Here is a 25199-nt window from a genome sequence, read left to right as displayed (position 1 = left end):
TGCAATCTAGTGTTCCTCTTTCTCTATTTCTTCTTACGGATATTAGTTTTTTTTGTCTAATTTTGTTTTATTTATAGCTGCCATGCTGGACATTCGAAGGTTTGAACATAATAATTTGAAAATGAGAAATTGTCCGCAATCATAATATTCAGATTTGACATTTATCGAAAAGTGCCAAAAGACTTGACGCAACCTACCACTGTTGGAGCAGTCATATCCATTTTATGTGTTTTATTTATTTCATTCATGATTTTCAATGATATCCTCGCCTACATCTTTATAGATTTGTAAGTTTATAAAAATATGTTTTCAAGTTTTTCAAATTTAGTAAATGAGCAGCTTTGAAGACTACTGAAAGATTTGATGTACTATGTGACTTTTCAAAAATCCAGAAAACTGTAAAAAATTTTATTGGAATGATTTGACAGGGAGTACCTTTTTTCCTGATTTTTTTATTATGGTACCAGAATGACCAAATATCATAGCAAAAGATCAACAAAAAAATGCTAAAATTTAGATGATTTCTTGAAAAGTGGAAAAAAAAGCAGTTTGCATCAAATTGTTCGATGGACCGTGCTTGCACATTTTTTTTTTTTAAATATTTTTATGCTATTATTTTCCACCGATTCTCATGTTCTCAATTTATTTACACCTGAAATTTGTAATTTGTAGAAAAGTCAAAATAATTGCAAATTTTCGATTAAAAACAACTGTACAAACAAAAAAAAAGAACGAATGTTTTTAAACGACGCCAAGCTTGAAATAATTAACTTAACAAACTTACGCTTGTAGAGTTTCTTTTTAACGGACATTTTGCATTTGTCTTGAATTTTTCGTTAAATTTTCAATAAAAATAACTGAAAACATAGAATGTCGGTGCAAAAAAAAACAAGAAATAAAGAAAAAACGTACAAGAACGCTCCATCAAACAAATGCCTTGGCGGGAGGTTCAAATTTAATTTGATGCAAACTGAAATTTTTTCCTATTTTCGAAAAATAATAAAAAATTCACATAAGGAAAAAAATATATATTAGGTCTCCAAATAAGTTCCGGGTCAAAATTGATAACTTTGTTCGCTGCTTATCGATTTTTGTGAAATTTTGGGAATCTATGTTATCAACCATGATCTCTCATTTGACAATAGTCACAAAATTTTTTGACCACCACAGGTGCCCTAACTCAGAGCCAATTTTTTCAGGCATTTTTCTAATCTCGCTTCTTTTCATCTTTCAATTGAGCTTCGTGTGCGGATTTTGCTTTGTTTAGAATACATTATTATAAAACAACAAAAGTTTGGAAAAAAATCCGTCCAAAAAAATTTTAATTTTGTCGAAAATTCTAGATTTTTTCTACAAAAATGATGTAACCAAGTGTAAACTATTTTTACACATACAAAACATATCACTTTAGCTCGATACACTAAAATGATAGTAGAAAATATAATTTTTTCGGATAATTTTTGAGCTTTTTGAATATTTCTTGAGATTCAAATTTTTAACTCAAATGGTTTATATGCGTAAAAATAGTTTACAGTTGGTTACATCATTTTTGTAGAAAAAATCTAGAATTTTCGACAAAAATTTTTTTTGAAGATTTTTTGACGACCAACCAAAAAAACTTTTTTTTGTACGGTTTTTTCCAAAACTTTTGTTATTTTTTAATAATGTATTCTAAACAAAGCAAAATCCGCGCACAAAGCTCAATTGAAAGCTGAAAAGAAGCGAGATCAGAATAATGCCTGAAAATAATGGCTCCGAGTTAGGACACTTGGGGTGGCCAAAAAATTTTGTGACTATTGCCAAATGAAAGATCATAGTTGATAACATAGGTTCCCAAAGTTTCATAAAAATCGATACGCAGCGAACACAGTTATCAATTTTGACCCGGAACTTATTTGGAGACCTAATAATATTATTAGGTCTTTACTTTTTGGTACATTTTAAAGCAATTTTTTCATTGGCACTTCACCACTATTAAATTAACACAAGCTTTTTCTTCTTGAAAAATTTCATGCTATTAAATTTGCTGGAGTTAATTCAAACTTCTAAAGTGAACAAAAACATAAACGCAACTTTCTCTCAAAAATGATTATATCCTTTTCAGAAGAAGCGAGTTCTTCATAGACGACCCGGGAAGAGAAGGGAAAATTGATGTCCAAGTGAATGTATCTTTTCCTCATATGGCCTGCGAATGTATGATTTTTTATCATCACTGATTTAAATTTTATTTTGAAAATTTCCAGATCTTGGGGTAGACATTCAAGATGAGAATGGCCGCCATGAAGTCGGGTTTGTTGATCAAACGAATAAAGTCTCAATTGGAGATGGAGGATGTCGGTTTGAAAGTCGATTCGAAATTAACAAAGTTCCTGGTAACTTTCATCTGTCGACACACTCGGCTGCTACGCAACCGGAGAGTTACGACATGAGACATTTGATTCACTCCATCAAATTTGGCGACGATGTTTCGGTTAGTTGAAGTTTTGCTAATTTTTGAATAGATATGGGCAGGGAAAACAATGACAACAATTTCATCAAAATAATGATAGCAGTAAATTTTATCGAAACGGCAATCCCATACACTTCGGGAGATCAAAAAATTGTGACAAAGTCATGAAAAAGTCATGAGCTCGGAACATATCCTCCTCCCTAAAACTATAGTAGTTTTTTCTCAATAGCAATGAAGTTGAAATTGAAATTATTTTTCCAATTTCTAGTTATTGTTCCTAACAATAAAATCATTACAATTTACACATACGAAACTATTTATTATTTACAGCATAAAAACCTCAAAGGGAGCTTTGACCCGTTAGCCAAAAGGAACACATCTCAAGAAAATGGACTCAACACTCACGAATACATTTTGAAAATTGTGCCATCCGTTCATGAAGACTACTCTGGCACCATTCTGAACAGCTATCAATACACTTTTGGCCACAAATCATACATCACCTATCATCACTCCGGAAAGATTATTCCTGCCGTCTGGTTCAAATACGAGCTGCAGCCAATCACCCTCAAACAAACCGAACAAAGGCAGTCTTTCTACGCGTTTCTTACATCCGTATGTTTCTTTTTACTTTACAAATCTAAAATTAATAACCACTAAGTTTCTTGTTTCAGATTTGTGCTGTGGTTGGTGGAACATTCACGGTTGCTGGCATCATCGACTCGACATTTTTCACGATATCTGAGTTGGTGAAAAAACAACGGCTGGGGAAACTTACTTAGACAATAATTCAAGTATTATATCTCAAAGTTGATCTTTTTATTTGTGCGTGTGAAAAAATATTCAAATAAAGTTTATTATATATTTTTTGGCATCTTGCAACATTTGCCTCAACTTTTAGTTTATATACAATTGTTAAACGGAGAGGAGGTTGATAATTTTTTGCTAAAATAAAATAATACTACATAAGATAATACTACATAGTATGCTACATAAATACCTGAAATTATTTATCCAAAAAATATACTGCGATAAAAATCAATTTTATCGACAACGGATCAAAATCTTTAGGGTCAAATATTCGGGCAACGAGATTTTGTACACAGAACGTGTATTTCCAAATGCAATCTTATCTTTTTGTATTACGAAGATATCCGTGAAAACACAAATTTCGTTCTTCCTAGGTTATCATTTATGAAACCAGATCACTTCTTATCGTTCGAATGGACTTCTTGCGCAAATCGAAAGTTGTCCTCCGCCTTCCCGTGACCCCCATTTCTGGATTCTTATATAAAAGAAAAATATTGAATGATAGGCTACTTTCATGATCGAAATGAACTCTCTTCAGCTGCTTTTGCTTTGTGCTTTCATTGGACTTGTTTCTACACAATGGAATCTCGAGTGTAAAATTCAAGTGAAATTCCGTAATGATGCGCACAAAAAGATTCGTATCGATCTTCTCGTCCCATCACTTTCTATCATGTCTGACCCAGTTATTCTTGACGCGTGGAAGCACGAGAAAAGTGTTCATGTGAGTTTCGCATTTTGCAGGCTTTCTTGATATATTCCAGTTTTTTTTTCAGATCAAGGGAAAAAACTGCGAGCAGAAGCCATGGGTATTCATGATCTACGGATGGCAAGACGACAAATGGGTTCTCAAGAAGAAGACTCAATCCAAGTTCACTGGAAACGGATGGTTCCTGACAGCTGTTGATGATGAGTATACTCTCAATGTACTCGACAGACAAGGAATCGCGTGCTCCGAGGGAAACTGCGGAAAGTAAACAAGAGGAATAGCAATAATAAAACTGATAATAAAATTGTCTCGTTTATTCATCAATTTCAATTATAAAGAGTCATTATAAAAAGTGCTTGTAGTTGCTTCTTCCTGAGAATACTGCGGGGTGAAAAACTGGCGGACTGTATCAGTAGTCATGGTTTGATAGTTATTGTAGAATTCTTCCTGAAAGTTGAATTATAAAATAAAGTCCATATTAAATAGAGTTCAGTTTGGAAGAGCACTGTCGTTTTTTTAATCAAATTTTCTAAACTTTTAATGATTTTTCCGATTTTGCAAAATTCGAAGAAACGGCCAAATTAAATCTAAATTCCCGCGCTAATAAGTGACGTCACTCTTGACATTTTCTTTTTTTCAGATTATATTTATCTGTTTTTCTCTATTTTTTTTCAATGTTATATTTGAAACACAGCTTGTCAATTTTTCCAGCAATTTTCCGCATAAAAAATATTGCTGATTTTTTTTGGGTAAACAAGTTTTCTTCACGGAACTATGTTTGAGAAAAGTACAATTAGTTTGTCAAATAAAATTATGAAGTAAACCCTGTGAGTGTAAAAATGACGTCACTCATTTGCGAGAAAATTAAAATTTAATATGGCCGTTTCTTGGATTGTCGCAAAATTGAAAAAAAAATCATTAAAAATTTAATAAAAGTTTATAATTTTTTTTACAATTAATTTCGGTTATTACGGCCCATTTTCTATCAGTTGAATCAAAATTTCAAACCTTCTAGGGTTAGTTATTGATACTTTCGTATTGGGTCTATGGAATCTTACATCGTGCTGCTTAATAAGATGTTGAGTATCAGTAGGTCTTGAAATATCGGTTTTATCTAAAGATGATAAGATGCCGTCCACCAGATCGTGGATGAAAGAGATGACACTTGGCTGAAGAGTAGATAACTGAAATTTTCAATTTATAGCACTGTTTGAAGGTGAAGAAAAGCATGTGTGGATTTTGTTTAACTACGCTTATAGTGACTCAAAACACTCGAAAATTTTCAGAAAAAAAAAATTTAAGTGTAAAAATCGTAGAAACACTTTGTAGTTGTCACATTATGACAGAAAATTAAAATTTTCCAAAATTTTTTTGAAAAGTTTTACTATGATATTCTGTCATTTTGTCACCATTATGTAGAGTAATTTTTAAGCACTTCCCCACTCGCGCAAATATTACTTTAGGATTAGTTGAAGTCGAATGATTATTGAGTGAAGTGGAATCAGGATCTTCTTCAGTGACAGTAGAGAGAAGAGAATTCATGCTTGTCTGAAAATGTGAGTGTTCTAATAGTGAGTCAGTCACAATAAATAGAATAAATATAAAAATAGAAAGATTACTATACCGTCGAATGAAGTTCCGAGTCATCATAATCATCAAAATCATAATAATGCTCGGCATACTTTTTGCGATTGGCGTTCTGATCGGTTTTCATATTTTTCTGAAATAAATAAGTAAATTGTAAGTTGTAAAGAACTAGCTACACATACAATTCGTTGAAGAAACGTGTACTCTTCCGAGCTGTCGGCAACGTTTTGTATAGACTCCTACAAAGGCAATAAACGACCGTTTTTACGACACGATACCCACCTGATCATTAGCGCCGTCGTGTCCTTCAACTTGTCCGTTGTCTTCATCAGTCTGCGCACTTGTGAGATTTTCCGCATTTTTTGCAAGCTGAAAAAGTGACGTTGGTGGGAAACTAATAGTTACTGAAGGGCAGAAAACACTTTGAAGAACATATTTTTCTGTCAGTTATGCACTTTATTTCAAACTAAAAGGAAGAGTAGCGACAGTGGGGAAATTGTTAAAAGCCACTTTATGATGCCAAAATGACCAAATATCATAGTAAAACTTTTCGAGAAAAATTGAAAAATTTTTATTTACTGTCAAAAAGGTACAATTACTCAGTTTTGCCATTTATAATTTTGGAAGTCGATTAAAAAAAATTCCTACGATTTTTATACTTCAATTTTATTTTAATTAAGTGTGCCAAAACACTCTAGAGGTCAGAAGATGCGACATTGCTTTGGATTTCTTTAAAAACATATATTTTTCAAAAATTTGGCAGTGTGCCAGAACTTTGACTGGAAATTTTGAAAAAATTCAAAATTTTTGGTGCCACTCCACTATTATAATATTTAATATTATAATATTATATATAATATTATAATATAATATAATATAATATTTGAAAAACAAGTAAGCCATGAAATTCAAAGGAGAATTGTTTTTTTTTTCGATAAATGACTTCTAAAAAAAATTACAAACATTGAGCTTTTTCTAAATTTTAAAAAATCATATAAAATTTAGAATTTGTTAAACATTTTTTACTATAATATTTGCTGAATTTGCCGAGCGTGGCAAATTTGCCGAATTTGCCGAGCCTGGCAAATTTGCCAAATTTGCCGAGCCTGGCAAATTTGCCAAATTTGCTGAGCTTGGCAAATTTGCCGAATTTGTCGAGCTTGGCAAATTTGCCGAATTTGCGGTTTGCCGAGCTCGGCGAATTTAGAGATTCGCCGCACACCTCTGTAAAATCAAAAAGAGGAGATATATTGTTTCTAAAATGGAATACCTACGCTCTGGTTGATTTGGCGCCCTACGAGAGCGCCATTCAAGTTTTTTGAATCGCGTGAGTCTTTGATTCTTTCTTCAAGATTGCGGATAAACTTTGCCACGTCTTCATCTTCATCAACCATTGTTGCTTCCAATGCGAGCCTTTCTGCTTCCAGCCGCTGCGATTCTTCAATTCTTCTCCGATATTCCAGTTTAGCAGCTTCTTCAATTCTTCGTTGCTCTTCTCGTTTTGCCCTCTCTTTCTCTTGTTCTGCTTTCTTTTTGGCTTCAAGTTTAGCCCGAATTTCTTCCTCCTGTTTCTTCTGATTCTTGAATTCCCTCTGAGCTCTTTCAATTTCTTGAAACTGATTTGGAGTGTATCCTATTGTGAGATTCCTATTTTGCGTCTGAGAGCTCATGGGCAGAGGCTTGTATGTTGATTGAGGTTCTGTATAGTACACTGCTGGGGCTTCCCTTTGGAAAGCTGATTTATACTCACTGGACTGTGGAATTGAAGATGGGATGATTGTTGTTGTTTTACGACGATCTCGACTGTTCATATATCTCGATCGTGACGGTGAAGGACTTCTGTCTAAGTTCGATGATTGCACAGTTGTGAGATAGTTTGTACCCAAATGTGATTGTTGTATTGGCGGAGTCGTAGTTACTTTTGTGGACGGGTTTGAATATGAATGCCGAGAACTCTCGTTACCTCTTAAAAATGTGCTTACTTGAGAAGACATGGGTAGAGTTTCACGCACTTCGGCAGGTGGTGCTCTGTGCCCAGAGAAAGAGAGTGGTGAAGCAGTCGAAGTTGCCAAGGTGACGTCGTCTTTTGGACGATGATGCAAATCCATAGAGACTACAGGGGAGCGAACCGCGTTGAAAGCGCGTGAGCTAAAGTGTGGAGAATGAGAATTGGGTTGTTCTAATTTGGTATTGTGATTACTACTTGAATAATCGAAAGAAGGATTGTGTGTCAGTTGAGAACTTCTGGAACTTCTAGATTCGGAGTTTAATCTTTCACTTGATTGATGAGATGTAGCCGTGTTATATGGCTTTTCGCGATGATCGGAGTAATCCTTAGTGGGTGTAGGTCGGTGAGAAGCCGGAGAGTATGTCGTCCTTGAGAGTTCGTAGTTCGGTTGAGCAGAGTCATTGTAAGAAGATGTCGGGGATTGTTGGAAACTTCTTATTCCATCAGTACTAGGATGCACGGTCTCGTTTTTTTGATTTCTTGCATTTGAAGCATCATTTGGAGCAGTTAAATTTTCAGGATAATACCGACTGTAGTGAATAGATCTTGTGCTTTCTGCTGGGTTCTGCATACTGGCAGAATCCTGAAAGCTTTGTCGTGCACTAGAGCTACTGACAGTTGTCGGTTGTTCATTGGAATGACTCGCGTAACTATTGTAACCCACGTAAAGCGGCGGTTTCTGTGATTCCTCGTAACTTTTCGTATGAACACCTGGATCGTAAGGATTGAAATTAGTCTTTCTTGAACTTCCAGGTGAGAAAGTAGCTTGAGTTCCCAGCTGCGATCGTTGATCCACTGTTGAGCCACCACCATAATCAACTGTTAATTGCCTTGACAAATGTGGACTTCTATTTTCAGAATGATGTACACGGGATTCATCTTTGGAACTGCTCGTTTTTTGTTCTTTTCCAGTGTACTGATAGTGCAATTTTGCACCAGAAACTGAAAATTTATACATTTTAAATTGTATTTATACATATGTCATAAACTCACATGATGTAGATTTTTGAAGATTTGGAGGATGAGTCCGTGGTCCTAAATAGTTTTGATCTTGGTTGGCCATTATGCCTTTTTCTGTAAATGTTAAGAGTAAAAACTGTATTTCGAGTACACTTTTGTGCAAGCAAAATTTTAACAATGAGAACAACAGAGATGCAAGGTTTTTTGTCTAAAAAAATGTTTTCATTTTACCGTTACATTTCAAAACGAGACATGTGTCATTTGAAAAATATATACTGAAGGGTGGTCACTGCAAAATGTTGAGCCTTCAATTTTGATCTAAACATTTTTCAGTACATTTTTTCACTAATTTCGAGGCCTCTAGAATTGCACCAGATGCTGAAACTTTTCAAGGGCAGGTAAAAATTATGAAAACTCTTTGGGGTACTTATGGGTTTCGTTCCCCCCCCCCCCAAATGTTTTAATTTTCCAAATTTCAATAACCCCCTTTCAAATTAAAACACGTGAACAAAAGTAGAAAACAAAGCATTCATTTTAACAAATAAAACCATTCATTTCTCCAAATTGTTCCAAAAAGTTCACGTTTTTGTGGTTTTTGTCGTTTCTGAAATTCAATTTTCGACTTTTCAAATTAAAAACGTGAACAAAAGTGTCGGAACAAAACATTCATTTCTATAAATCGTTCCAAAAAATTCACGTTTTTGTGGTTAATTGAAATTAAGAAAATTGAAGCATTTTGAGGGGAACGAAACCCATAAATACCGTTTTTGGATGATTTCTCGCCAGTATGGAGCAAAGAAATTTTCGAAAACTTTCCTAAAATGTTTACCTACCCTTAAATATTTTGAAAAACATTGAAAGTTTGCAAAAACACTATTTCAATAAAACCGTACAGGCCTCTAAAGTAGTGGAAAAATTCACGAAAAAAATTCGAGATGGAAATTACGAAAGTTGAGATGAGAGTTTATTTAAAATTATTTCTAATAAAAATGATAATAAAATTAAAATTATTCCTTATACATAAATAAACAGTATTCCTGTAAAAATAGTGAGAAGAGCGATTGAAGACTAAATCAAGTTGGTTAGAAAAGTCATAAACGACTCTTCATGCACAACACACACGCACACAGGCACACATAAAAACTGATAACAGATCGGTGCCACACAAAATGTAAGCGATCGCCTTAAAGTACTGGGTGAAATGAAAATTTGCGAGACTCAGAAAGAGAAAATTGATAAGGTTCGAAACTTGGGAAGACAGTTTAGGCACTGTTTAAACACTTCATTGAGATGTGGGTGGTAAATTGATAATAAAATAGGTGATTCACATTTACAGACGCTTGGAAAATACACCACTGAAAAATCAAACAAAAGTGAGAAGTTTAAATGTTTATTCCAAAAATAGAATGGGAAATTTTATTTATCAAAAAATCAATGAATATCTAGGGTTTTTAATTGTCTCATTTTTCATTTGCTTCCGGAGAGTTGGATATATATTTTGATGCATTTTCAATGATTTCCGAATTTAATAATGAATCGCTGAAATTATTAAATTAATAAAAAATATTTGAAAAAAAGACTATACTTTTCTGCCGGGGACATGAATGCAAGTGCAGCAACACACGCGGTTGTGAAGAAATATGAGACTTCTTCTAATACCTATAAAATCATTAAATTAATATACATAGTACATTGCCGACCATCGAATAATCTCTTCGCTATCGGTTTTGCTTGAGCTGTTAAAATATGTGTAACTACTATAATAGTTCGCAAAATACGTTTGCTAACAAAATGGTGCTAATTACTTGGACTACATATATTTGTGATTACGTCCGAATCACTTAACTGGTAATCTACATACAGTTTACACGGTGACCGGGAAAAGTTGTACAAAAATTGAACATAAGCCTCAAATTTCAGCTCTTATAGAATTTGAACAAAAGAAGAAAAAACCTTAAAACCAAAAACGAATAGAATTTTGGCCCCTACTGTCTCATGGCTTTGGAACTTACGTACCGAAGAAGTGTTCTGCTGTTCCGAAGAGTTCAAACTAATGTCGGTAGGGGAAGTCTCCGAAGGTGGTGTTGAGTTTGTCGGAACGAATACTTCTGCACAAATGCTAGAATCGCTGGATTCGGGTGTCAAATCAATAATGTTTTGACAAGTTTCCAAATTGGATCTTGATAAATTATTTCTAAACGGCTCGCGATCTGCATTAGTTTCTGAAAGAAGTATAATAGGAAACCTTTTAAAACGCTACAAGCTACCCAAATGTGTATTTTCTCTTAACACGTCACACATCTTTTCTTCGAAAACTTCATTCAAAGAAACTCTGAAAAAAAATTTTATTCAGATTTTCAAGATCAAAGTAAAATTACCTGTTTTCTGAGGAACTGGACTGAAGTTCAGATATTGGTTTGTGTGAAGTTGATTGGCTCAAATCCTCCAGTTTTGGCGACAAGAATAACTTTGGGATATCTGGGAAAGAATCGAAATGCTCACATACTGCTGTTTCAATTGAATCGGGAAAATGTGCGGGTACCAGACACGCTTCGAGAACTGCATCGGAGACTAGATCATGCATCATTCTATTCAAAAATTGTTTAACCACAGCTTTGTCGGTATCTAGCGTAGTGCAACATCTCTCAACATTCCTTAATTTTTCATATCTTAATCATACCACAGTTATATCAAAAACTACCTTGATTGATCGCAAAATGAAGTATCGGTACAATCTTCGACGTTTTCTTTTTCCGTGACTGCTGATGCTGTTTTATCAGCAATATACTCGGTATAAAATGTATCCTCAATGATTTTACAAGACTGATTTCTGGCGAGGGGTATCATTCTGTGACAGATCAGCTTGGAAGCTTCTTGGACAGCAGCTTGAATTTGATCAGACAAAAGATGATCAACCAATGAGGCGAGATTATTTTGCATTTCCGAAATTTTGATGCAACTTGAATCAGGCAACGGAACTTCGAAGTTGGCATAGAATAGATCCATTTCAGCAATTTCACTTTTGTATTCCGAGTTGGAATCTTTTATAATGTTTATACCACTTTCGTTTTCATTGAGATTTTTTGCCATTTTTCTGAAAATATCTTTTTTTGAGGAATATGGAAATACTGGAAATACCCCGTAGCCTAGAAAAATCAAAAACTCGGGCAATTATTTATCTATGATTTTTTACGGTACATATTTTTGAAACTTAACGAGAATAGTCTTGGAAAGGGTGTCCTTTGATTCTACCGTGAGTTATGAGGGTGGCTGAGTTTTCTCATTTCACGGCAACTTAGTAAAAACCGCTTTGTGGTTTTTTTCGCATGATTAAATTTACAATATATTGTAGCATAGTTTTTTCCCCAATAATTATACCGCGTACCTCGTACTGTCTGGATTTTCCTTGAGCATTGTATCAGTTTCGCAATACTTTCTCTCACATGCATCCTCGAAATGATGATCGAGTTTGTCAATGTCCTCGGATTGCTCAGTTGATTTTGAACTCGTTTCAGTGCTGCCTATGTTGTTCGTTTGTCCGCAGGCTTCTTGTATGTTGTCCAGATTGAAAACTACCAATTGTTGATCATATTCTAACTGATTTTCCGCATTTTCGAAATTATCTGCTGTGCTGATTTCTAGCAGGCACGCCATTGAATTGGGATCTTGCTCTGATCTTTCTAACTTGACTTCTTCTAGACCTTGATTTTCGGAAGAATGCTCACACGTTTGAGAGCGCCGGTCTTGAATTTTTTCCTTGAAACTTCGTGGTTCGAGAACATCCATTGAATTGGACATACCACACTTTGCTAAAGATTTACTATTTTCAAACGTTTTTGTCGCTTTCTTGTTGTCACCCTCAGAATCTCCAGTGGCCTCTTTTCTTTCCGGCAATTCTGATGCTATTAATTCATGTTCTATGTTAAAGTCAAGACTGATTGTGTTTTGTGGAAAATCTTCAGTCGGCCCAGCATCACTTGAGTTTTCGGACAAACCGTGTAGCCAATTCAAAAAGTGGTTCAGCCCAACTTCAATGTCCCAGGTTTCTTCTATACTCAGCGGAACACAAGATTGCAAATCGTTATCGTTCGTATTTGAAGTGGAAAAGCTGGATGTAACCGATATACTGTCCTCTGCATCATTTGTTTGTTCTTGTCGTTCCAGAAAGTTGATTTGATCTTGCAAAAAATGGTGGACGTCCTTATTGATAAAAATTTTTGAGTGTTGAGTTTGGCTTCTCCCACTTCTCATTGTAACATTATTTAAATTATTCAGAAGAACATTTTCGTCTCCAATTCGATTTTCATCGACTTTCCTAGAGATAATTGGTGGAAGAGCCTGAAAGGTAACATGACAAAGCATATCTGGGACAACAGTGATAACAATATCATCAACAACGAGTTCTGAGTAACTTGATGCTTTGCTCAAAATGTTGTTTGAAATTTCAACAATTTCCAAATTGTTATTTATTGAGCTGAGCACATGGTTTTGGATGTTTTCGTGATAACAACTATCAATGACATTGATGGTTAACGAGTTCTCTTGTAAAAATTCCGTGTTGATTAAAACCTTTGAATTGACCGTCTTTAGAGTAGTATCCATACTGATAGAAAGGGAACACTGAACTTCATCGAATACAGATACGGATGGTGTGGCTTCTTCAGGTGTGAACGTTTCAGTATCGCTTTGGTCTTCTATTTCCGGCAACACATCTACAGTAATCTCAATTGGTACTTGCAGAAGTTCAACCACGTCGAAGATTTCTTGAGAAGTTGCAGAGTTCAATGTTGCATTAGAATCAGTATTGTTGGATACTTCGACCAGGATGCTCTCCAAAACAGAAGCAACTTCAATATGGTTTTTCAAGTGAACAAGTTTTCCGCTATATTCAGCTTGTTTATCGATGCAATGTTGTTTGCTCTTTCCCAATTCTGGTGAAATATCAAAAACTGTTTCGGGAGTGATAGCGTTTGAATGTGCACAATGCTCTTTCTGTGACGTATCCTCACAATCAACATCACATGTTATTTCCTTCCAGTTGCTAGTAAACGGTGTGACGTCAGAGTTTTCAGAAAGATTAATGTTTGAAGGTGCAGTGGATCTAGAAGTGCTTTCCATGATCTGAACTTGAACAATTTCCTCTCCATTCAATTTTGGCCGATCTTCAGCGATGTCTTCGATCGGTTCAAATGTGATGTTCATATTTGATTGGTCTGATAAAATTTCAGAAGTTGATGTGTCTACTTGAAATTCAAAATCGGTTTCTGGTTGCGTATTCGAATTGAGTAAAACCGGTGGAAGATTTTCTTCTTGGAGATTTGGAGCATACTCAGAACAAACACTGTCTTCTGAAAAGAAACAACTAACATCTGGAGTTTTTGGTATTCCCGGTTGGTTGATTTCAAGCTCAGACGTTAATGTACGAAAAAAATGATTTCCAGTAGACTCTTGATCGGCGGCTTTCTCTCTACTGTAGTCTTCACCATTTGCTGACAATTTTTCAAAAACTTTCTCTTTTTCAGTAGCCGAGGGTTTAACAGTTTCATTCAACAAAGTAGAACTTTTCCATTTATCAACTGACGTTTTTCGTGGAGCCAATCTTCTCAGCATCAGTCGAGGATCTAGAACTTATATTATTTTATTTCAAAAAATTGTTTTTCAAACCTTCTTCTATCTGGTCAGCTTTCGAAGCATATGTCAGCAACTGTAGATCCAGACTGACGAGCTCGGAAGTTTTCGCTTTAAAAAACAAATTACCAAACATTTATGAATTTTGACCCAGGACTTATTGCACCGCTCATATTATAAAAAATGGTTATAAGCCAGACCATGTGGTGTCAGAGTCTTCCATTACGGGCTGATCTACAAAAAATTGCGGGAGTATTTTTTGCCCGAAAAATGTGACGTCAGTTGAGCAATCTGCGTCTGTTCTCCCGCATTTTTTTGTAGATCTACATAGATCAGGCCGAAAAGAGGCAATCTGACACCACGTGCAAGACATTTATTACCTTGTGAGGCTTCTTCTCTGTGTGACTGTTGAAATTCTCGAGACACGGACATTACCATTTGAACGTAATCTTGAATCATATTCACAAGTACACTGCCGTTTTCAGGTGTGTCAGGAGAACTTGTCTCAGAATCTTCATTGTCAGATTCTTGTTGCGGGAAAGAAGTACTACTTTGATTTTGATCAGTTTCATGAGGAAGATAAGCACTGGACGGTTCTGGTACTGATTGTAAAGAATAATCAAAATTAGCCTCGTCTTCTTGTTTTTCCGATTCCATTTTCACATTTGGTGGGAGAATAGGCTGTTTTGAAAATAGTGATGGAAGTTGAAATGTGGGCAGCTGCACCCAGGAAATGTTTTCATCTGATTTTTCAAGCACAGCTGAATGAAAATGTGGTTGTTCAGAAATTGTTTGATCCTGGAGATGACAAACATTTCTTTCTTCAGATCTACTGTGTCTGTCTTTTGAAAATTCAATTTGTCTCTTCACAATTCCCACAATCCTGTTCACTTTATCATCGGATATGGAACAATTGTCTTCAATTGAATCATCATCACCCAACTCTTCAAAAACCGATCCCGTCTCCTCCAAAACGCTCGCGAATTCTTCCATTACTGCAAAATCTTCATCTACCACGTCACTCAGACTTTCAGCGTCTTCAAATCCAACATGCTCTTCTGAAAAGTCGTCGACACAGGCAAAACACAAATGTTGGTCGATAATGTGGAAGTTGTTTTGATCATCTGGAGGTTGAGACAACTGTAGACATTCTTGATCTAGAAAATTTGAGTATTTAGTTGTTTTTTGAATGTTTTTATTTTGGTTTACAAAATTGTTTTACAATTAGTGCTGGTCATAAAGGCATGCAACTTCACAGCACATTCTTGCAAGAGCTTTTGTGCATATCTTTATCACCAGCAATGTATATTTTAACTCACTTGTGGAAAATGTTTTTGAGCTTCCCAGATGAGCATCACACATCTTATTGCGTAATTTTGATGGGCTCACGTTGTCCGATGGCTCTAGAAACAATTATTTTAAAAAATGCTCAAAAAATTGAATTGACGAACGTTTTACAAGATGAAAGCAGTGAGTGAGAGGTAACACTCGACAAGTCTCCGGCTGAGTGAGTACGTGTTCTTCTGCATAATACGTTTTTGTTGCAACCGTTTTTGTTTCAGACGGTATTGCAAAAAGATTAATGCCGTAGTCTGACGTATTTCCCAACTCATAAACCAGAGTTTTGCCGTCCCGTGTGCGATAATGAATTGAGTGTCTAATTGGGTCACAATTGTTTTCTGAAACAATTTTCATTACATTTCTGGTTTTATTTTCCAACTTACTTGGTTTCATTTTTTCCGAATATTGTTTGTCACCAAAAATAATTCTTCTCAATTCAGCCAAATAGTTGAAATATTCGTCACACTGGCGAGAAGTATACACATAGTTTAGTTTCGTACAAAATTCGGATTGATGATATCTAACTCTACTCTGAAATGTGTATACATTGTATAAATTTAAAGTATTAGAAAAAATATAAATATACCTTGATGTGTTGGTCACAGTCAGAATTCATGTGCTCAACATTCAAGTTATCATCTGGAAAATTAGAATAAATGTGATCTGATTTTTTTTGTATTTTTAAATTCGATAGAATTTGATTTGGTCTATAGATATAGTTTAATAAGTATCTCAAAATGTTCGCAATAAATGAAATTCCATAATGTGAATAACTATTCCTATTTTATTATTAAGTTTATAAAAAGTTTTTCTACAAGGATGAGTATGTGCTCAAATTAACAAATTTCGTGATAAAACTTCGCAAAAAATTGAACTATTATTCTTTTTGCATTTATAAATAATTTATAAACAAAACATTTATAAACATTTATAAATAACGAAATGATGTGACCTAAAATTAACCAATTGTTTTCGAAATGTTGGACCGCCATAAATAATTTTGAAATGTTTTAAAGAAGTTTAATTTTATTCGAAATTTGTTCATTTGAACCCATTTTGGGCTTATTCGTTTATTATATCTAAAACCGATACTCCTCTTTTAAGCCTAAAATAAAAAATTCACGTTTTATTTTTGATAAACTACAAAATAAAATTGAAGTACAGCTACTACAATCGAATCATATTAAATTAGTATTCCACAAAAACAAAGCAAATAATGTTAATTTGCAGTCGAGTGCTCAAGAAACAGAAAAAAAACGAAATGTAATGCTCGCCGATACCAATGAAAAACTTGCATTATCAGCAGTTACAACTGCTGCTCTATGCCTTTTTCCAGTGATGTATGACTTGATGATAAAAGTGGTTTGGAATGTATACATTTCATCAGAACTGTGAAAAAAGGAGCATCGAGTAGATTGACAGATGGAGAACAAAATGTAAAACACCGTGTAATGCCAAAAATGCGCTCACTTGGCAGGAATCGTAAAAAATATTAGGGAGGAATAAGTTCCGGGTCGTCACTTTTTTTGTAGTTTTCTTCGCAATTTAATATGTAAGGAAATAGTGCACAATTTTTTTGAAAAGTTGTTACGGTGGACTTTGATAATTTCAGCACAATAGAAGCAGTTTTGAACAGTTTCCCCAGTGGTGGCGACACTCCACTTATAGAGGTTAAATTTTGCCAGGTAACATGTTAAAACAATAAAAAACTTTATTTAAAAAATTTTAAAAAAATTTATTTAGAAGTTTCAGAAGGATTTAATTTTCGAATATGTAGTATAAACTAAATTGTACAGTTTTCAACACAAAGATTTTCACACTCAATTGGGATTGCACAGCAGAATCAAATTAATTGGAAGAAAATAGAAAAAGGGCTGACCAGTGTTCAAAATTATCACATCAGGGGAAAAAAATCAGACAGGTTGTATACTAATAGATAGATTGACAGGAAAGAGTGGGAAGTAATAAAAGTAGTCTGTTATGATTGAGTGATCATACGCAATCGCTCACAATGAGCACCAGCAATTTCTGCTAATGCACCAGCAAGGTGTACATGATCGAATTCAGAAAGATTCGATAAAACACTTCTTTCAGAAAACTCGTGCAACGTGCCGTTCTCGTCATTGTCAATATCGGTCATGTCGAGTCGAGGTATACTGAAACGACGTGTGTCATTAAAAGTGCAGTAGAGTCGTTTTGGAATTTTGCTTTAAATGACAGAAAATAAACACTAATAACCTAATGTAACTGTTAAATATTTTTTTAATTGTTTAATTCTTCTAAACGATATTTTATGGGTTTTTGTCTTTTTAGTCTTCTTAACGAAAAAATGCGAAAGAAAAAAAAGAAAAAAAAAACTCAAAAATACGCGGGAATTCAAATTTAATTCTGCCGGTTTCCGCCAAAATAAAATAAAAAATTATGGTCTATTTTCTCTGATTTAAAGCAAAATTTCAAAACGACTCTACTTCACCTTTGAACAAAAACAAACAATATCAAAATGTTCACTTTAATGGTGGAAGGCTCTCATAGTCCGGCTGAATTTTTAAATGTCCAACACGTTGCTCCAAATCACCCAAATGTTCTTGCAGTTTCTCATTGTTCATTCTGAAAATTTTGGTAATGGAGGAGTAGTTCTGGAATATTTTGAACGTATACACTCAACATGTGCTCAAATGAACGAATTTCAAATTAAAACTTAAAATTAAAACAATTGGTTAAAGTTTTTTCAGGCGCTTCAAAGTTTTGAAAAAATATCAAATCTTTTTTATCTTTCAGTTTTTTTGTATCGCAGCGAATCAAAGATTTTTTTTTGAGTTCTCATCCATTTTCGCATACATATTTCCGTCGTTTATCTCACGTTATTTCGTTAGTTAATGAACATTTGAAGGCAGCGAATGGTGACAGTCTGTCCTATCGCTCCACCGCACACAAAAGAGCTGGAAAATATATTCGAATTTTTGTGACGTCACAGTGCATCTCGAATAATTTTAAACGTGAAATCCATGACTGATTGCTAAACTTTTCGATTTTTTTAAAATAACCACTTCACAAATTAACACAAAAATTAGTTGGAAAAAATGGAAAGTTTCCCAAAAATCGACTTGAAATTCGCTGTGTCGTCACAAAAATTAAAAATATTTTACCACCATTTTGTGTGCGGTGGAGCAATGAGACAGCCTGACACCACGTGAGCCGGTGCCAAAAATTACCAAAATTGGTTACATATTCAATAATGATGTGAGACCAATTTTCGATTTTTCGAACCACTATTAAAATAAATGTTAACAAAAACTTTGAGAAGTTTCATCACAAAATTTGTTGGCTTGAGCACATTTTGGGCCTATACGTTCAAAATTCCCAAAACCGACACTCTTACTTTAAACATTTCTCGTTCTCACTTACTTCAACGCATCAATTTCTCCGTAAGCCTCAATCAACTCTTGCGATAGTCCTTCAATTTTCTGCTCGTTTTTCTTTCTGATCTCTGACAAATCTTCACGTTCTTTCTGCAGTGAATCGAGAACAGTGCTGATTTGGACGGTTTTTTCGACAACTGAAGAAGAAATACTTTAGATTGTTGATTTTGGAATAATTTTGATCATGAAACTGTTCGAAACGAAACAGTAATCATTTGGTTTAAAAAATACTTTTCAATACTTTTCAAAATCATACCTGCTTTCGAGTTTTCACTTTGCTTGATAAATTCTTCACCTTTCTTTTTATTTTTCTCGAGCATTGAAGCATAGTTATTCTTGACCTCTTTAAGTTTCAGTTTCAACTTTGCGTTTTGCTCTGCGTACTTTTTCGCCAACCTGAAATCAGAGAAACGTTTTTGTTGATTTCGAACAATGACCATACTCATTTCTTTCCTTAGATGCTGTTTTCACTCTGCTTTTGTCCAGCTTTCGATTGTGTACTTCTTCGAAAACTTCATCATATTCTTCATCTGAAATTGAACATTTTTCTTAATAAATTAAATTTGAATACTACCTCGTTCTGAGTGCCCAGCAGTTTCCACTAGATCCGGTTCTAAAAAGATGAAAATATAAAATAAAAGAAATGTATTCTCTGGGTGCTCAGTGAGCACTGCTCACCCTCCGGGTAATCCGAATAATCTTCGTTGTCCACATCCAGTTCTGAATCTTTGGCAACTGATACGGTCATTGTTTCGGTTGGATGCTTTGACCCTAGAGGAATATGGCTGTCTTTTAAAAGACTGCGGAGTCTTCTGAAACAATTTTGCTGATAATATTAAAATTTAAAATTATAGTCAATTTTGAGTTTTGTTATGCATGATTAATAATTTGTATACCTTATAAATTGTTCTAATTACTTTGTGAAATAACAATTAGAAATAACAATGCAAAAAGTGAAAAAAAAACTTTGTGGAAATTTTTTTATTATGATACTAGATTTTGTGAAAACACCCAGTTTACGAAAATACAGTCCCGCTGGATGTCAGCTGCTGTAACTTTTCCCGCAAATTTTCCCGATTTGCCGAATTTGCCGAGCTCGGCAAATTTCGAAACTTGCCGCACACGTCAAAAATTTAACAGTGCAATTTTGACTGAAACCATTGATTTTTTCGCCAAAAAATTAGTAAAATGACACAAGATTGCGTTATTTTGATGCTTAAACAGACATACTACACGGAACTTATTCAGAAACCAGATGAGTGTTAAGAATTCAGTAGTTTAAAATTTGCTGAGCTCGGCAAATTTTGAGATTTGCCGCACACCCCTGGTGTGAACAACTCAAGCAAAGCCTCGCAAAACAGACTGCAAATATAATATCGGCCGGCGATTTAAAATGATTGTAAATGAGTAATTTTCAAAATTAGTAGATAAAGTTATGTTTTTCTAATATTATATAATATATCGATTTTTAAAATTGTCCTTATACGTGAATTATACGTGAAAAAACCACGAACTCTAATTCCTTGGCTTGAATGTCAATCAAGTTTTCTTTTGCCATTTCCTTCCGTTTGATTGATGTCAACGTCCTGGCCAAATTGGTATCATTCAGCTCCGTAGGGTGATACTAAAATGCACTTTTATGGTGTGTGTGTGTGTGTGCTCTGCTGGGTATCTCTCACCTGCGCCGTCACTATACGCTCCAGGAATGTCTCTCGTTTTTCTGCGTCTCTGCGTAGACGTTGCATTTCTGTGCTCAATTTTTTCAAATCAGTTTCGTAAGATGCAACTTTCTGAAATTAACGATCAACAAAAAGAGGCTCTAATTTTTGCAAAGAAAATACCTTTTTAGCGTGAAACAATTCATCTCTCAAATCTGTCATTTTTTCTCTGCTTGGAGAACGCCCGTACTCTATTCGTGGCAGTGGTCTGGTTTCCGAATTAGAACGCTTCATTGCTAATTTCATGTGCTTTGATGCAGTTATAATACGTCCGTTACCAAACGAGGGGAGAGCATGAGCTGAAAAAACGGAAATTGGACCCTTGTTTGTTAAAAATTTAAAAAAAAATGACTTACACGATGTCGGAGGCCTAGAATTCCGATGCGCAGTTTTTGGTCGATCAAATGTCTGAATAATATTTCTTCAGGATGGAATGTTCAGCAGTTTTTGAAAACATAAACTTGCGAAATAGTCGAAGATTAAGTACCTTTTTGACAGCTTCCGTTCGATCTCGCGTTTCTTGCGAAACAACTGGTGGCAGTTTTCCTTAAACATAACATTGCATGACTCTCGGTTATAAAGTATAAAATTATTTCGCAATGGGTGCAAATGAAAAATTGCATTTTTTTATGAGCAAGAATAATCTAGAAGCATACTCATGTTTCTTTTAAAGGAGGAGTAACCCTTCGAACGACTTTCGACTAAAACTTTTCTCAAATTAACGATAAACTTTTGGAAGCTTAAAAATAAATAATAAGGTGAGATCGACTAACACCATTTGCGATTAAAAAAATGGTTAGTTACAAAAATGTCAAATTTCACCGATTAAAGTCGATAGGTAACCAAATTCAATAATTTTTGGTTTCCAATCGCTACAAGTGTATCTTAATTGACAAAATTAAATGAGATAAACCACTTCAAAAATATCAAAAGGACAGATGTGGCCCGGAAAAGTAGCCAAACTTCGAGATTTTAACTAAAATCTGTGTAATTTTTCCGAAGATTTGACACGCGATAAAAATTCTTTAAACAATTTTTGAGAAGTTTCATTACAAAATTTGCTCATTTGAGTCTTTTCTGGGTCTACACGTTTAGAATCGTCCAAACTATTAGTCCTCCTTTAAACCGCAAACTATAAACTGCTCAAATAAGCAAAATATGTTTAAAACTCTGTTTTAAATGTCGACAGCTACTAAAAAAAAGAGAAATTGGGGTTTTGACAATGTGAGTATAATTCGAAAACGCTACTACCTTACTAAGATAATTGATTACTTCAGAAAACAAGGAAGAAAAACTCACCTGTTGCTGCAGAAGTTGATTTCGAACGTCCATGCTTTACACTGATATTTCGACCGATTGGTGGAGGCATTAATCAGGACTCAATTTTTCGAAATCTCGAAAACATATACCTAACTACGAATATTGAAATCTGATTTAGTTAACCACAAATGCGCCGTGGGCAGCAACGTACTGCCGGCTTCTCGCGCTCTCTGCGTAATAGGCAGGTGGAGTGTGGTTGCCGTGGAGACTTACGGCCCCCGACTCTCTACATTCTCTGCACCTCTATTTTAAATATTATAAAGCATGTCGCCCCATGAGTTTAATCAAATCGCTTGCTCTTTCATAGTTGTGTGTGTGTGTGTGTGTGTGTGTTGAGTATGAATGAAGCATATATGAATGGAGTAACATAACTGGAACATCTTCGGGATTCCAATAAGTGGGAGATTAAGTTCCGGAACAAAATTCAAATATTTTTTCGTAGATATTCCAAAAATTCTCTACATTTAGTTAGACATCAGCTTTCAGCGGCCTCTTACCCAAGTTTTATTTCAGGGTTCCTAGTGCAATTTATTCCACCAAACGTTGTTCCAATTTTGGACTAACTTTGGCACAAGCTTTGCCCAAGTTTTGCCCATGATTTATCCAAGTTTAGCAAAGATTAATGCAATGAGCCACTCCTTATGGGGTTACTGAAGTAGTGTTATAAAATTAAAGAGTGAAAGAGTCATTTCAATACACTTTTTGCCTTATTCAAGTAACTTCAAAAACATTTATTTCAATACAGTTTGTGACGTAATTTTGCGACATTTCGGACAAGTAAATGAAAAACACAGCGAAAGGTGTCCCGCAGGGTGAAAATCCACACAATTTGCCGTCACGTCCCCGACCCATTTCCGGAAAATGTCTGAAATTGAAAAAACATGTTTGTTTTGTTGTAAAGCGTGTTTAAACTTTGACTCTTATGCTTGTTTGTATCGAAAATAGGGTATGTTTTTTAATTGATAAAAATACGATAACTTTATAATTTTCAGCTTTTACACGTGTTTTTTGACAAAAAATAATTTTTCAAGTTTTTGATAATTTGCTGTTAAATTTTGAAAAAAAGGGTCGGGGACATGACCCCGACCCAAATAGTGGGTCGGGGCCGCGACCCCGACCCAAAAAATGGGTCGGTGACGCGACCCCGACCCGGCCGACCCGAAAAAAAATGGGGCGACCCACTCCACAGGCCTAACGACGAGAAACGTCACGAAATTAACAAAACTGTATTGATATACGTTTTTTTTTTTGAAGTTACTTGAACAAAGCAAAAAGAGTATTGAAATAAACATTTTAATTTCTAGACGCTACTCGAATAACCCCATTTTCCACCAGAAAAAATAATTCGATTTGCACTATTTACAACGTCCTGAATGCGGCGCTGTAAACACGCAATGCCCATCCACTGCGCAAACAACGTAAAGCAATTAGTTTCGAAACTTACCTTCAAAAATATTTTATTATGTCGAGTACAATCAAGTTTGTTTAGCTGCAAAATCTCTTTTTTGCAAGTTTAAATTTTAAAATTTGTCCGAGTGCTTCCTCGGTCATCGACCGAGTGCTTCCTCGGTCATATTTCGCAAAAAAAAAATTTAGGACTCGTAATCCTCACGTCACTAGCTGTCATTTAAGTACCCATACGGCTTGGTTAAAAATTTTTGTTTGATTCAGAATGAAGAAAACAAGAAGAAAAAATACGGAAATTGAAAGATAAAGTTAATTTTGATTAGTTTACGTTGGTTGCGCACTGGATGGGCATTGCGTGCTTACAGGATGAGGAATAAATATAGAGCCACATTCAGAACGCTGTAAAAACTACAAATCAAAAGATTTTTCTGAAGGCTTATTTAAGAGATGACGCATTTCATCTAGTACCTTCGCTAAACTTGGCTGACTCATGAACAACATTTGGGCAAAGCTCGGACCAGAGTTGGGCCAAAGTTGGAACAAAGTTTGGTGGAGGGAGGAAAGGAATATTTATTTATTTATTTATTTATTTATTTATTTATTTGAGTTATTTATTTATTTATTTATTTATTTATTTATTTATTTATTTATTTATTTGAGTTATTTATTTATTTGAGTTATTTATTTATTTATTTATTTATTTATTTATTTATTTATTTATTTATTTATTTATTTATTTATTTATTTATTTATTTATTTATTTATTTATTTATTTATTTATTTATTTATTTATTTATTTATTTATTTATTTATTTATTTATTTATTTATTTATTTATTTATTTATTTATTTATTTATTTATTTATTTATTCATTTATTTGAGTTATTTATTTATTTGAGTTATTTATTTATTTGAGTTATTTATTTATTTGAGTTATTTATTTATTTGAGTTATTTATTTATTTGAGTTATTTATTTATTTGAGTTATTTATTTATTTATTTGAGTTATTTATTTATTTATTTATTTATTTATTCATTTATTCATCTAATTTTTTAAACGAATAAATATTAATTAAATGAATAAATATTAATTAAATAAATAAATAAATATTAATTAAATAAATATTAGGTTGAGCAAAAAGTCTTTGCAAAATTTGTATTTTTCTTCATTTCTCAGCGGTAATTCATTTTTTTCCTATTCTGTTTTTTTATTTGTATAGTACGTAATGTACATGTTTAATACATTTGAAAAAACTTTTGGGTCCTGTTCAAAACAACCGAGAATTTGCTCGCCAAACGCCACGCCCTCCGAGGAGTTTTTCTGTACGAGTTCCCCAAAGGCTGCAAGTGCAACGAAGCTCGTCGTAACATATTTGCAGTGTTAGTCAAGAACTCTGTCACCTATAACATCATAAAGTTTTGATTTGAAAAGTTCACGAAAAAGAACTACGATCCCGATGATAAACCAAGATACGGTCGCCCTCGTTTGGATATCGATGAGGATATTTCGAGAACCCTGGAAGATGATGCAAGATCAACGTCACGTGAACTTTCTGCGACTCTCAAGCATCTCAAAAGAACCATCATCAACCATCTCCACGAAACCGGAAGGGAGCCAAAGTTCGGTCAACTCGTTCCTCACAATTGTCCGATTCTCAGAAAATTTTGCGTAGTGACCACTCTCTTTTGCTGCTCTCTAGGAAACGAACGACGGACTGGATTAAGGATATTATTACTGGAGATGATAAATGGGTATTGCATGTTAACCGTACCAGAAAGAAACAGTGGGCCCCGGTCGAGGAAACCGTGAAACCTGACCTCAAAGGGGAATTTCACGAGAAAAAGT

General features: G+C 34.4%; 5 protein-coding genes across 9 annotated transcripts; 2 read left to right on the top strand and 3 right to left on the bottom strand.

Annotated features, from left to right (window-relative positions):
* The first annotated feature begins 3 nt into the window (after positions 1–3).
* Positions 4–3408, top strand: ergi-1 (Endoplasmic reticulum-Golgi intermediate compartment protein 1). Its single transcript, NM_075974.6, has 6 exons — positions 4–99; positions 153–287; positions 2105–2193; positions 2244–2470; positions 2780–3064; positions 3124–3408. Exons 1-6 carry the CDS (start codon positions 83–85, stop codon positions 3229–3231), a joined length of 861 nt encoding a protein of 286 aa, NP_508375.1. The 5' UTR covers positions 4–82; the 3' UTR covers positions 3232–3408.
* A 279-nt stretch (positions 3409–3687) lies between these two features.
* On the top strand, positions 3688–4316 carry Y102A11A.5 (MliC domain-containing protein). The gene is made up of 2 exons (NM_075973.8): positions 3688–3980; positions 4033–4316. The coding sequence occupies exons 1-2, from the start codon at positions 3783–3785 to the stop codon at positions 4231–4233; spliced, it is 399 nt and encodes a 132-aa protein (NP_508374.1). The 5' UTR covers positions 3688–3782; the 3' UTR covers positions 4234–4316.
* Y102A11A.2 (Chromatin-remodeling ATPase INO80) lies at positions 4266–8634 on the bottom strand (the record flags this gene model as incomplete). 2 transcript variants are annotated; one of them, NM_001029779.4, is made up of 8 exons in its annotated part: positions 4266–4412; positions 5024–5149; positions 5424–5513; positions 5590–5685; positions 5735–5791; positions 5835–5921; positions 6827–8502; positions 8554–8634. In NM_001029779.4, 8 exons carry the CDS (start codon positions 8621–8623, stop codon positions 4296–4298), a joined length of 2319 nt encoding a protein of 772 aa, NP_001024950.1. In that variant the 3' UTR covers positions 4266–4295. The 2 variants fall into 2 exon arrangements, with proteins under 2 accessions (NP_001024950.1, NP_001024951.1); NM_001029780.6 differs by lacking the exon at positions 5735–5791 and having other exon boundaries at positions 4268–4412; positions 8554–8623.
* Positions 8635–9899: 1265 nt separating this feature from the next.
* Y102A11A.3 (Protein unc-13 homolog A) lies at positions 9900–16128 on the bottom strand. Its single transcript, NM_075971.8, has 13 exons — positions 16076–16128; positions 15873–16020; positions 15600–15827; positions 15468–15551; positions 14529–15305; positions 14185–14259; positions 11906–14141; positions 11222–11614; positions 10899–11174; positions 10788–10852; positions 10537–10742; positions 10106–10179; positions 9900–10059 (listed from the first exon to the last, which is right to left on the bottom strand). The coding sequence occupies exons 1-13, from the start codon at positions 16103–16105 to the stop codon at positions 9981–9983; spliced, it is 4671 nt and encodes a 1556-aa protein (NP_508372.4). The 5' UTR covers positions 16106–16128; the 3' UTR covers positions 9900–9980.
* Positions 16129–17186: 1058 nt separating this feature from the next.
* On the bottom strand, positions 17187–22125 carry Y102A11A.9 (the record flags this gene model as incomplete). 4 transcript variants are annotated; one of them, NM_001313454.3, is made up of 13 exons in its annotated part: positions 17187–17645; positions 17998–18096; positions 18895–19045; positions 19165–19304; positions 19351–19438; positions 19483–19521; positions 19587–19720; positions 20423–20532; positions 20588–20698; positions 20750–20925; positions 20983–21034; positions 21114–21172; positions 21926–22125. In NM_001313454.3, 13 exons carry the CDS (start codon positions 21993–21995, stop codon positions 17468–17470), a joined length of 1407 nt encoding a protein of 468 aa, NP_001300383.1. The 4 variants fall into 4 exon arrangements, 2 of the variants coding, with proteins under 2 accessions (NP_001300383.1, NP_001300384.1); NR_132539.1 differs by having other exon boundaries at positions 17468–17645; positions 17963–18096; positions 21926–21995; NR_132540.1 differs by lacking the exons at positions 20423–20532; positions 20588–20698; positions 20750–20925; ... (1 more) ...; positions 21114–21172; positions 21926–22125 and having other exon boundaries at positions 17468–17645; positions 17963–18096; positions 19587–19721.
* Between the last annotated feature and the right edge of the window lie 3074 nt (positions 22126–25199).

Source organism: Caenorhabditis elegans, chromosome X (genome assembly GCF_000002985.6).
Source record: "Caenorhabditis elegans chromosome X".
Classification (NCBI taxonomy): domain Eukaryota; kingdom Metazoa; phylum Nematoda; class Chromadorea; order Rhabditida; family Rhabditidae; genus Caenorhabditis; species Caenorhabditis elegans.
The sequence above is the reverse complement of the archived record's forward strand: the minus strand, read 5'-3'. Positions and strand labels throughout refer to the sequence as shown.